Source organism: Sorex fumeus, unplaced genomic scaffold, assembly GCF_029834395.1.
Source record: "Sorex fumeus unplaced genomic scaffold, SorFum_2.1 ptg000044l, whole genome shotgun sequence".
Classification (NCBI taxonomy): Eukaryota; Metazoa; Chordata; class Mammalia; order Eulipotyphla; family Soricidae; genus Sorex; species Sorex fumeus.
In genome coordinates this window covers 71,544,354-71,557,516 of record NW_026606101.1, presented here as the reverse complement: position 1 = coordinate 71,557,516, position 13,163 = coordinate 71,544,354, and the positions used below count along the sequence as shown (strand labels likewise).

General features: G+C 54.0%; 2 protein-coding genes across 2 annotated transcripts in view; one reads left to right on the top strand and one right to left on the bottom strand.

The window, feature by feature from the left end:
• The window catches only part of EIF2A (eukaryotic translation initiation factor 2A), a 36,652-nt gene extending 26,450 nt beyond the window's left edge, over positions 1-10,202 (top strand). Inside the window, exons 11-14 of the mRNA XM_056121828.1 lie at positions 3,465-3,578; positions 6,529-6,657; positions 8,998-9,063; positions 9,553-10,202. Coding sequence (XP_055977803.1) covers positions 3,465-3,578; positions 6,529-6,657; positions 8,998-9,063; positions 9,553-9,618 — 375 coding nt within the window. The 3' untranslated portion in view covers positions 9,619-10,202. The remainder of the gene's footprint in view (positions 1-3,464; positions 3,579-6,528; positions 6,658-8,997; positions 9,064-9,552) is intronic.
• The window catches only part of SIAH2 (siah E3 ubiquitin protein ligase 2), a 636,369-nt gene that overhangs the window by 529,106 nt on the left and 94,100 nt on the right, over positions 1-13,163 (bottom strand). The window lies entirely within an intron of this gene.

Sequence of the window (13,163 nt, the reverse complement as noted above, 5' to 3'; positions counted from 1 at the left end):
TTTCAGACTTGACATGAGCTCCTTAAAAGCAACTGTGTGGGGGCTGGAGCGAGAGCACAGCGGGCGGGGAGGGCGTTTGCCTTGCACGCGGCCAACCCGGGTTCGATTCCCAGCATCCCATAGGGTCCCCCGAGCACCGCCAGGAGTGATTCCTGAGTGTATAAGCCAGGAGTAGCCCCTGTGCATTGCCAGGTGTGACCCAAAAAGCAAAAAAAGAAAAGAAACAACTGTGTGAATATTTAAGGTGTTGATGCAAATTTGCGTTTTTATGTGAGATAGTGATTATATGAGCCTGTCCAATCATTCTGATTGTAGGATCCACATGTAGGACTCCTAGTTCACTTGGGAGAGAATTATGTTTGTATCTGATTCCAGAAACGACAAAATACTGTCGAGAAATTCCTAAACTCAAAATTTGGTCTATCTCTACACACAGTATCACATAGGAGGAAGGGGTGGAAGGGAGAAAGTGTAAGGACCCTTCCCCATGAAGAGAATTTTAAAAATGTGTTCAAGAGTGTGGGATGGTGAAGCATGTGACGGGACATCAAATCACGCCCCCAGTTCCCCAGAGTACTTTTGTCATGAGTAGAAAACCGCACATGACCCATATTTGAAGTCGCTTGGCTTTCAGAAATCAACTTCACCTTTATGATTTGTTCATCAAAATAGTCCCGAGATTCTTTTTTCAAGCCTGTTTTCTTTGCTTTTTATTCATTCATTTTTTGTTTGTATTGTTTCTTTTAGCTTTTCTGTTTATTTTAATCAATCGCTATGAGATACATTTACAGACTTGCAAAGTTTCATGATTTCGTCTCCGTCAAACAGTGTTCGCTGCCCATCCCTCCCCCGGTGCCCGTTCTCCACCCAGCTGAAGAAGAACAGCTGGTGTCAGCGAGGATGAGCGTGTGCCCGTTCTCTCCTACAGCACCGCGGGAGCCGAGCCCTGACGTGAGGGGGAATCCCACCACTTGCCCTTTCTTCCCGCTTCGCTTCCCTCCGCATTGTGGCGTGTCCGACGTGCTCGAGAGCAGAAACTCCAGCTTGGTTTCAGTCTGGGGTCCCTCCCCGTGGTGCTGGCGGGGACCCCGCGGAGACAGGACAGACTAGCCCTGGCCCCGCACGTGCACGATCGGAGCCCGCTGACAGCAGCTGGCAGCTTCACGGGCCTCTGACCCCCTGGCGTCCCGGGGAGTCAGCTCTGAGTTGGGAATTCAGAGGACATCGGGGATCTGGTGAGAGGTTACGGTGCCCGAGAGCTCCGTGGGCGGTGCCGCATACCTGTGCCGTGGCACCTTTGATTTTTTCTCCCCCAGCTTATGACCGACATGTAAAATTAAGCTCTTTAAAAAGATTCGTCTGGGGCTTGGGCTAATGCAGTGGGCGGGTGCTGGCCCCGCGCGCAGCCCACCCGGCTTCCAGCAGCGTCTCCCATGGTCAGTGCCAGCCTGAGCACAGAGCCAAGAGTCAGCCCTGAGTGCGGCATTGTGTGGGGGTTTTGTTTGTTAGTTTGTTTTTTTCTTTTTGGGTCACACCCAGTGATGCTCAAGGGTTACGCCTGGCTCTGCACTCAGGAATTACTCTTGGCAGTGCTGGAGGAACCACATGGACGCTGGAGATCGAACCCAGGTCGGCCGCATGCAAGGCAGACGCCCTCCCTGCTGTGCTATAGCTCCAGCCCTGTGGGGTTTTGCGCTCTTTCGCCCTTTTTGGTGCCAGTTTCAGGTGTTTAATACAGTATTATCAGCCCAGGCCACTGTGTTTGTCGTGGAGTCCTCTTTGCTCCTGTACCCAAATCACCTTCTTGCTCACACGATCTCGCAGTGGTTTAAAAATAGCCCCCAGTGAACGCAGTGTCAGTTTCCCGTCTAACCTGACGGCTCCGGGGTTCTGTAGGCGTCCTCGTTATGTTCATCCTGAATTCTCATTACGCAGTTGCTTGCCTCTTCCTGTTTGACTTCTATCTTATAGGTCTTATTTTTGTTTTCCCATTTGCTTTGACTTTTAATCTTCTCATCTCTACAAATAAGGATCTAGCAAGTAATTCTTTGTGCAAAGAAAACAGATGACTGGCAGCCCCGAGGTCCCAGGGAGCTTCAGAAGATGCTATTGTTGGTTTCTGATTTCAGAAGAAGCACACGTGTCAGTCATGGCACTAGGGAAAAATCGCCTTGTTTTGACAAAGCAAAAATGAATTTTGCCAGTTTTTAGATAATTGAATGCATTACATACTGGCAAACACGAAGGTCCACAGGAAGTCTCTCCTAAGAGTTAGCTAGATCATGCCTACTCCTAAGGAAAATGAAACATCACCCTTTAAATGAGTTGGATGAGATAAGTTTATGCCACACTGGGAAAGGCATATGATCTGTTGTATTTGCTTTTTAAAAAAAATTTTTTTAATGAATCACCGTGAGATACAATTACAGACTTACAAACTTTTGTGACTACATTTCAGTCCTACAATGATCCAATGATCAAGTGGAACACTGGACTACCGCCCCTGCCCCCCGCCCATCTCTGTGGCAGGCACATTCCCTCATTTTTTTTTCTTCTTATATTTATTTATTGAATCACTGTGGGAAAAGTTACTAAGCTTTCAGGTTTAAGTCTCGGTCATACAATGATCAAACACCTCTCCCTTCACCAGTACTCATTTTTCACCACCTAGGACCCCAGTATACCCCCCTCCCACCCCTCCCAATGACTGTGAGGCAGATGATTTCCACTTCACTCTTCTCTACATTGATTACATTCATTATTTCAACAAAAGATGCACCGTTATTGTTTAGAATTTCCCCCCCAACAATCAGAATTGCTGAAAAGGCATTGTGAAATGCTTTGTTTTTTTTAGCTGGTTATGGGAATCATATAATGATTTTGGATTTCTGCAAAGAGCCAGATAATTTCGAGGTTGGTTTTTGTGCGTCTGGAGTTATGGCTGAGGCACATTCCCTCTTTCTCTCTCTCTCCTTTTGGGTGTTACGGTTTGTAATAGAGGTATTGAGTGGCCATCGTGTTCAGTCTACAGTCTCCTTTTAGTACACGTCTCCCATCCTGAGCGGGCTCTCCAGGAAGCCTTTACTGGGTGGTCCCTTCTCTATCTCAGCTGCTTTTTCCCTCAGCATGTAAGTCCGGCTTCCAAGCCGTGGAACAATCCTCGTCCATCTCTCTACTATCCTTGGGTGTTAGTCTCCCATTATGTTACTTTATATTCCACAAATGAGTGTAGTCCTTCTATGTTTGTCCCTTCTTTCTGACTCATTTCACTTAGCATGATACTCCCATGTCGATCCACTTATATGCAAATTTCATGACTTCATCCTTTCTAACAGCTGCATACTATTCCATTGTGTAGATATACCAGAGTTTCTTTAACCAGTCATCTGTTCTCAGGCACTCGTCTTTTATTCCAGATTTGTATATGCTTTTTAAAGCCTGGGTTTCCTTTCTGTCTCTAATAGCATGAGGAGGAACCACCTCAGAATATGAAGCCGCAACAAGGGAATGACAAGCCGTTATCCAAAACAGCTCTTAAAAATCAACGGAAGCACGAGGCTAAGAGAGCCGCAAAGCAGGTATGTGGGGGCTGATGGCTTCCAAACAGATCGTGTGGTTAAGTTGGCTTTCAGCCTGAGAGCTGAAGGGATCGAAGTCCAGAGGTGGAGTCTCCTCAAGCATGAGTGGAGTTAGGATGTCTCTCTGGTCTGAACTCTTCAATAGCCCCACGTATCTTTGTTGGAGACTGATCCCCTGGGCCTGAGTTTAAACCCTGAGGCCCCAAGGAAACCACTGAGTGTCTCTTGCTGTGGACTCTGGTTCTGCTTTTGGCCGAGCCTCTCTGAAGGGCTGTGTAAGCTTGCGTTCAGGTATTTGTCTGGCATTAGAGTGTTAACCGAAACGGAGCTTCATTAAAAATACGGCAGAGCTCAACACCGAAAGTACACAGACAATAGAATTATGCAGAGATAAATTTTTTGTGTGGTGTGTGTGTGTGTGTGTGTGTGTGTGTGTCTGTCTGTCTGTCTGAGAAACCACTCCAGCCGCGCTTGTGTGTAGTTTGTGGTGGTTGGAAGGGCAGCTGGGGAAGCCTGTCATGGAGTTTGGGCGGCTGGTTCTGAGATGAAGACCAGGCGGCCCGGCTCGTTGCTTTCAGTTTGACAGGCAAAGTCGCCTCTGAGTTTGGGAACACAGTTGCTGTTTTGAGACGCAGGGTTGCATTATGCAGCCACGGTCAGCTAAAAGCTGGGCTTTCCATAAATTGGATTGGTTTTTGTTTTGTTTTAGTCTGTTGGTTTGGGGGCACCCAGCAGTACTGGGGGTGCTCCTGTAGGGGTCAGGGACGGAACTCTTGTATCTCCAGCCCTTGAGCCCTCTCTCCTGCCCCTGTGTTCTTTTGCTGTTAATGGATTACCTCCAGAAATGATCCTTAAATAGCCGCAGTTCTAGACCGTTCCAAACCAAACAGCCTAGTCCCTGGATTGTATTTGGATAAACCTGGCTCGCCCTTTAGTCTGTGCTCGCAGTGCCCTCTGCTGGCCGGGGGGTGCCATGCGCCTCTGACATCCAGTAGGCCCCTTTGCTGGAGTTCCCATGAAAGAATTCCCGCCCTCCAATTCTGGGGTCACAAGCACCTCCGCCACCTTGTGCGTGTTTGCTTCTGGCCAGAGCAGTTGTGCTCAAGGATCCCAAGTTGGAAGCGAGCGGCGGTCACGCAGCGCCGCCTGCCCGCCGTGGTCTCCAGTCCGGCCCCAAGCGCCTCAAACCGCGTCAGCCCACCAAACGGGGCCGGACTCGCCCCCACCACACGCTCTTCTCCAGCGCCCGCCCCAGCAGGTCCTGGCTGTTCCGCTGAGCCGGAGTGCTGGGTTTTTCCTACCTGAGATGCCCCCCTCGGGGCACCCCCGCATCGTCTCCCCAGCACCGTCCACTGCGCTCCCTGGCCAGCATGTAGCACCTGAGCTCCTTCCTGTTGCAGGTGGCCAGATTCTTTCCTTGTCTCCCAATGAGTGTCGGCTGTGCAGGTCCCCAGGAGGCCTGCCTGGCCCCCCTAGGTGTCCTGGTGTCCTGGATGCACCAGTGTGGGCACCTCGGGAGAAACCTGTGTGCTGCAGGGCCCGCGGTTCCCTCTTGAGGCAGGATCATGCTTCCCCTTCCTGTTTTCCTGTGAAACTCTGACACGAAACACTTTGTTTTATGGAGAGGCGCTCCTTGCCCAGCGGTCCCGACTGAAACAGAACGCGGAGCTGGGGAGTACGGGAGTCATCCTTCCTGCGGAAGGCTGCAGGACATATCGGGCCAGGGGCCAGAGCAGTAGCACAGTGGAGAGGGCACTGGCCTTCCCTGTGGCCGACCCGGGTTCGATCCTCAGCCTCCCCGAGCACAGCCAGGAGTGATTCCTGGGTGCGGAGCCAGCAGTAAGCCCCAAGCATCACCGGGTGTGGGCCTGCCCTCACCTCGCCGGTGTCTCGCAGGGTTCTGAGCTCTCGGATCATGCAGAAAAGTCCTGGAGGCCTGTGCTGTCGGCCGCCTTGGGCCCATGACCTGGCACCCATCACCCTTAGAGGATGGTCCCCTGGGTGCCCTGTCCCTGAAGGCCCTGGAAGGAGGGGTGATGTGCTGAGCCCTGTGGGCTGGACTCCAGGGTATCCTCCAGGGCGGGGCCCTAGGGACGCACCTCCCTGGTCCGAGGCTCTCCTGAGCGAAACTGCATCCTCAGCACTGTCAGTTCCCAAAGCTGTGCGCGGGGCGGCTGCGATGGCCGGAACTTGGCCATGCCTGTTGGCAAGTGCGGCCTCCCAGCCTCTGCTCTCACTCCCTTTGGCTGTTACTTTTACTCATCCTTTTATATGTCACGGGTCTTTTTTGATATAGCAGAGTATTTCTTCTGACAATTACACAGAAAAATCTTGGTGTGTCTCAGACTGAGGTCTTGTTTGTTTTTGTTTGGGGGGCTGGGAACGCACAGCAGTGCTCAGAGGGTACTCCTGGCTCAGTGCTCAGGAGGGACCTCTGGTGGTGCTCAGGCGACCGTATGTGGTGCCAGGGATTTGAACCAGGGTCACAGCTGCCACCCATGTGCAAGACAAGTGACTTAGCCCCTGTTCTCGCTCTCTGGCCCTCGATACATTTGTTTGTTTTTTTGCGGCGGGGGGGGGGGGGGGGGGGGCTGGGAGCCACACCTGGTGTGCTCAAGGCTGACTCCTGGCTCTGTACTAGGAGACACTCTTGGAAGGTTCGGGATGCCAGGGCTCAAACCCCGGTCAGCTGCATTGCAAGGCAAGTGCCCTCCCCCGCTCTGCTGCTGCTCCAGCCCTGCCCTCGCTAGCTTGTCAGAGCTGCACCGTGTCTACTTGGGACAGTCACACCCGTCGGGAGCTTCACTTAGATCCTCTCTCCATGTGAGATTAGCAGAAAAGCCGAAATCACGGGTTTATTTCCTGTATCTTACACACCAAGGTGTGTTGGTCGAAATACTTAGATGATTTGGTTTTGGAAACTTGAGATTTTTGAAAATATTCCCCGCAGGAAGCAAGAAATGACAAGAGTCCAGATGTGGCGGCTCCTCCCGCTCCCCAGAGCGCTCCCCGCAATCCTGTGTCTCAGCCAACTTCCGGGGACCCCGAGACAGACAAGAAAATCAAGAACCTAAAGAAGGTGAGCGACCCCCGGGGCAGGCAAGGGCACGTGCTGGAATAGGTGCGGGGTGGGGCTCCGACTCAGCCCTGGCTCTGCAGTAGAGTGGCCAAGTTACAAACCAGAAGTGGGACAGGGACCCTAGGGGCAGTGCTGGGGGCCAGGCTCTGGCCGGCCATGCGGCCATGTGACCGCAGTCCTGCTTCAGATCCCCAGAACCACGTAGTCCTCTGAGGTGTGGCCCCAAAACCCAGAAGGAAGAGAGAAAAAGAGAGGGGAAAAGAAACAAACATGTGGGAATTCTGTGTTTTTTGTTTTGTTGTGTTTTTGCTTTTGGGGTCACACCTGGCGATGCACAGTGGCTACTGGCTCTGCACTCAGGAATCACTCCTGGAGGTGCTCGGGGGACCGCATTGGATGCTGGGAACCGAACCCCTCAGCCGTGTGCAAGGCAAGCGCCCTACCCACTGTGCTGTGGCTCCAGCCCCTATGTTTTTTTTTCTTCATTGTTATATTTCGCTATAGCACACCTAAAGAGTGGTGTGCTAAACTTAGAGCACTTCCTATAACTGCTTTTTTGTTATGAAGTCCTGTCACAGTCACGGTCCTCCCGTTGTTCATCGATTTGCTCGAGCGGGCCCAGTAACGTCTCCATCGTGAGACTTGTTGTTACTGTGCTTGGCATATCGAATACGTCACGGGGAGCTTGCCAGACTCTGCCGTGCGGGCGAGATACTCTCGGTAGCTTGCCGGGCTCTCCGAGAGGGGCAGAGGAATCAAACTCGGGTCGGCCGTGTTGGCCGCTTGTAAGGCAAACGCCCTACTGCTGTGCTGTCGCTCCAGCCCATGAAGTCCTGTAACATTTGGAAAGATTCTAACACTCTCCTGAAACTGTTGCATTCTCCAGAATTTAAGGGCTGTTGGTCTTCCCGACTGCAGGAGGCTGCAGAGAAAGCACAGCCAGAAGGGTGCTTGCCTGACACACAGCCAGCCCGGGGTCCTTGCCCAGCCCCACAAACGCTCCCCTGAGCACTGCCAGGAGTGAGCCCTGAGCACAGACCCAGGAGTAAGCCCACAGCACTGCCAGTATGGCCCCCCAAAACAAAATCATAAGAGGAAGAGGGGCTGGAGCGGTAATACAGCGGGTAGGGCACTTGCCTTGCACGCAGCTGACCCGGGTTCGACGCCCAGCATCCCATATAGGTCCCCCAGACACCGCCAGGAGTGATCCCTGAGTGCAGAGCCAGGAGTAACCCCTGAGCATCAGCAGGTGTGGCCCCCAAAACATATTAACAAATCACAAAGATGAAGAAGCTTCTCACTTCTTCCCTCCCGCTGTGCTGGAAGTTTCTGTGAGTCCCAGACACAGGCTCTCTCAGCGAGGGGTGAACGGGCGGGGAATGAGACCAGCAATCAGTCTACATACGCACATGCAAAGCGCTGAAAAGTAGGCCAAACCCCAAAAAAGCGTGCGGAGTGAGAGGGAAGGGATAAAGGCGGTACCTGTGGCCTGCCCTGGCTGGACAACCCAGCACCACATTCGGTCCTCCGTGCCACCAGGGGTCACTCCTGAGCACAGGGCAGAGAGCTGCCCCACACACTCAGACACACACAAACACTCACAGAGACCTGTACAGACACACATGCACAGACACCGCAAACACACACAAACACGCACACTCATACACACGCACAAACACAGAAGCAACACATAAACACGCACAGACACACACGCACACAGACACATAAACAGACACGTACAAACTCGTAGACAGATTGACAGATACACGTACAGCTCGAAAGGTATTTTTACAGGCTGGAGGTGGCTCAGAGGCTGGGGCACAGGCTTTGCGTGGGAGGCCCTGGACCTATCCCTGGCCCCACCTGGCTCCCAGAGCACTGCCAGGTACACGCGCCACCCACCCTCATTCCCTCGCCCTGCCGTGGCCCATTACAGAGGCAATGTGTTTTTCTTTTTTTTTTTTCTTTTTGGGTCACACCTGGCTCTGCACTCAGGAATTACTCCTGGCGGTGCTCAGGGGGACCATATGGGACACTGGGAATTGAACCCGGGTCAGCCACGTGCAAGACAAATGCCCTACCCGCCGTGCTATTGCTCCAACCCCGCCAATATGTTTTTCTGAATCCATGTTCCTACCATTCCTGTCTGTGTGGGGGTCACAACCGGCCGTACACACGCGCACACACGCACACGTGGCAGGCGCCCGACTACAGCCCTGCCCGCCGCCGCGGCCCGCTTCACTATAGAAACTGCTCCCACAGCGTTTTCAAGACTGTTGAGAGGACACGTCGCTCTCGGCTCCCCGCAGCCTCCCGCTAACCCGCCCGCTTGCTTTGCAGAAGCTGAAAGCCATCGAGCAGCTGAAAGAACAAGCAGCGAGCGGGAAGCAGCTGGAGAAGAATCAGGTCTGTCGTGCGTTCGCTTCTCCCAGCTGGGCTGGTACTCGCCGTCCCCCCGGCCCCTTCCTAGCGCAACAGCTGTTCCTAGTCGGGCCCCCCAATCAGCTCAGAGACTTGAGTTCTTGGGGCGGCTCTGGGCTGTGCGTTTTCTGCCATTTCTCCTCTTGCCCGGGGGCGGCCGGGGCGGACAGTGGACGTGGACTCAGACTGGTCACTGCAGCCAAGCCTGTTCGTCCTGTTAGCCGGCCAGTTGGCCTTCGTCTCCCACCCGCCTCTGCCGCAGTGCTCCACGCTAGAGCACCCGCTGGGAAACGCCCAAGAAGTCGTGAGGGGGCATCTGTCCCCTGCACCCTGATTCACAGCCAGGGTCCGCCTTGCAGGGGCCTGCGGGGGGCGGGGGGGCGCAGGGCTCTCCTGGCTTCTTGCCCCTATGCCACGTGGCCTGCTTAGGCTCACTTCCGGTGCAACGCCTTTATGATTTTTCAACTTTTCTAGTTGGAGAAGATTCAGAAGGAGAAAGCCCTCCTGCAGGAGCTGGAAGATCTGGAACTGGGCCTCTAAGGAGCCCCAGAAAGCAAGCGGGTGACCAGGACTCGGCGTCAGCAGCAGGCGGGTGATGGGACTCGGCGTCAAGTCTGCAGGGAGCCCTGGGCAGGGCCGCCGGCCGCCTCTGCTGCCACCTCTGACTCTGACTTTTGAGCTGGCTCGGCGCGGTGCAGAGGATTGAATAATGTCTATTAAATTGATCCTCACACCCTGCGTCTTGCAGACTGCATTGTGTCCACGCGTGGTGTGGAGAGGACCCGCGCGAGTGCTTGAGCTCAGCGTGAGGTGTGTGGGAGGCAAGTGCCGTTTTCAGAAGGGGCTCTAGTCCCACACCAGCGACTGCAAAGACACGTTCAGCCTAATCGCCTGGCTTGGGTGGAAATTCTCCAGTTAAGAGATCCTTGACGGGGCCCAGAGATAGAAGGGCAGGTAGGGTGCTCGCCTTGCACACGGCCAACCCGGTTTCAACTCCTGGCACCTGCCGTGGTCCTTGTCAGTAAGCCCTGAGCACCTCTGGGGTGTTGCCGAGAAATAAACAAAAAACTAGTGTACTGAAAGGTGAATTTCAAGGGTTTTTATTTTAAAATATATTTTAAATGATTTGTGTATGGAGTATTTGTGTGCTTTCGATACTAACTTGTTTCTCATAATAGACAAGCAATATTAGTTTTACAACATAGTAAATGTCTTCATTTTATTTTTCTTTGCTTCGGGCGGGGGGAGCCCATGGCGTCGCTGAGGGGCTACTCCTGAGCAGGGTACGACCCGGGCACCCGCCTTGGCCGTGACTCTGGGTGAAGTCCCCGCAGCACTGGGAAGGGCACCCCCAAGTCACTGGGCACTGTGATTACCAGTTGGGGTGCATGTTTTCAGGGAGACCCGAAAGTCCCCTGTGCCCGAGGCCCTCCGTGCTCCGAGTTACCAGCCTCGGTATTTGTTCCCAGGACTCCCCTGTGGCTTTAGAGGGAGGCCGCCATCCGGCCGCGCTGTGCAGTGACAGCGTGAGTGCATCAGAGAGGTTTTGTGGGCGGCTGCGTTCATCCCCAAGGAACTGAAGAGATAAGATAAATATGTCTTGCCCTTCTGAAGTTCCCACTGAAGCTGCTCGGGTGGTGCTGGGAGGGGGAGATCCGTTTCGATTTACATCAGCTTGAGGGGCCCGAGTGACAGGTCAGCTGAGTGGGCTCTTTGCTTGCGTGTGCTCACCCAGCCTCTGTCCCCAGACACCCTGTCTGGTCCCCTGAGACACGCCAGGAGTGACCCCTGAGCACAGAGCCAAAAGTAAGCCGTGGACATGCTGGGTGTGGCCCCAAGCCCAAAATAAATAATAAAATGAACCAGTCTTGAGCCACAGTAGACGTCAGATTTCGCTGGACTTTGAAGCGTGAGCGTTGTCTTCTTGGTTTCTTGGTTTTCCTACTCTTCCACCTAAAGTCACTAAGCCCACGAGGCCTGCGCCCCTCCTGCTGAATCTGACAATTCCCCCCCCCCACCCCCCCATGAACCACAAACCCCGCAGGCTTCAGCCCTGCAGAGTGGCTGGCTGGAGCAGACGCAGACGCTCTGTGCCGGAGCGTCCAGCAGGGCCCCAGGCCCTGCCAGCTGCCCCCAGCCTCCCGGTGGGCATCCCTTCCTTTTGCCCTGTGCCCCTTGGGTCTTCACTTGCTTCTGCGTCCCCTTTGTCCTGGGACATTAGGCAGGGGACTGGAGGGCCCATCTGATCTCTCTAACTGGTTTGCCAACCTCCGCCCGCGCCCCGCTGTCACGTGACCCCTCTCCTGTCACGGCTCTGTGAGCAGAGGCGTGTGCTGACTTCCTACCTGCAGTTCAAAGCCAGAGATGCTCTGGGGCAACCCCGATTGGCCCTGGCAGCCTCCAGTGCCTCCCTGCAGCTCGGTTGGGCACCCCAGTGCCTGTCAGGCCTGTACCACTGGGTCGAGTATCACTGTGGTACCCAGGATGTGGCCTTTTTTTAAAAAAAAAATATATATGCCTCTTAAAAAGCACCCTTAATGTTTTCTTATATTTTAGAATAGAGGAAGTCGGGATCTGGAGCAGCAATTTCATCACGTGGGCACTAGAGGGCCCCCGAGATCGGAGTTTGCAGAAACTCGCTAAGGATGCAACTTCCCAGCCTCATCTGGAGAAAGAGGTTCCCTTGCTTCAAATGGGCCAGTGCAGTTGCTCAGACTGCTGTTCTGTTTTATTGTCCCGTTTATTCGTTTTTTTTTTTCTTTTTGGGTCACACCCAGCGATACTCAGGGGTTACTCCTGGCTCTGCGCTCAGGAATTACTACTGATGGTGCTCAGGGGATACCGGGGATTGAACCTAGGTTGGCCACGTGCAAGGCAAACACTCTACCCACTGTGCTATCGCTCTGTCCCCTGTCCTGTTTATTCTTGAAGGCGAATGGGGCTCTGTGTATCCAGGGTTCAATCCTGGCGGCACGTGGGGGATTTATGCAAGTCCTGAGCATTGAACCTGGGACAGCTGCGTGCAGAGCAGCTGTGTCCTTGCAAAGCTGTGCTGTCTTCCCGATGCAGCCAAACTCTCTGAGTCAGGCCCTCCTGCCCGTCACCATCTGACTGACTTCTGCCTCCCCAGTTTTCTGTTGGTGATTGGCCACTAAGGAACCAGGTGGCAGCTCGTTGCAGAAAGGGAGCACTTGCCTCACGCAGGAGGTCCCAAGTTTGGTCCCCAGCACCTCATGGTCCTCAAGCAGCACCAGAGGTAGCCTGGAGCCTCGCCACAAGGCACAGGACTGCATAACCTCTTCACGCATCTCCACAAGTGGCCTGTGGCTCCCCCCGTGCCCTTCAGACACACACACACACACACACACACACACACACACACACACAAACCAATTTGCTGGGGAAGCCACTTGGAGCGCTCCTGCCTTACCCAGACCCTGACAGCTCAGCTCCTGTTGTCCCTCCTCTCAAAGCAGCGGGGTACCTGTGCGTTGCACCCCAACCGAAGGATAGGGACATCCCCCTCTCCCAAACCAGTGCCGTGCTAAAACAAAGGCGTGCAAGCCGCAAAGCTAGAAAGTAGCTAACGAGCATGCGTGCGAGCTCCGTGGGCGCCTCTGTGGGCCCCACAAGGATGTCGCAAGCAAAGGGTGGACCCCCAGGGGATCCTGAGGAGTGAGTGGGCGGACAGCGGCAAGGGACTTGCCACACACAGACAGAAGGCAGTTCAGTCGCCAGCACCACATAGAGGCACCAAGGCCCCACCGGGAGTGATTCCTAAGCACAGCGGAGTGTGGCTCAAACTATGTCCCTGAACTTCCTGTTTTCTGAAATTATCTCCATTTTGCTGTGACTTTTGTTCTGTTTTGTTCTTGGGATTTTGGGTCACACCTGGCAATGCCCAGGGGTTACTCCGGGCTGTGCACTCAGGAATCACTCCTGGCAGTGCTCGGGGGACCATGTGGGATGCCAGGGATCGAACCCAGGTTGGCCGTGTGCAAGGCAAATGCCCTACCCGCTGTCCTCTCACTCCGGCCCCACTGTGATGTATTTTAAAAGTTTTTGAAAGAGGCCCCCTCGAGTGT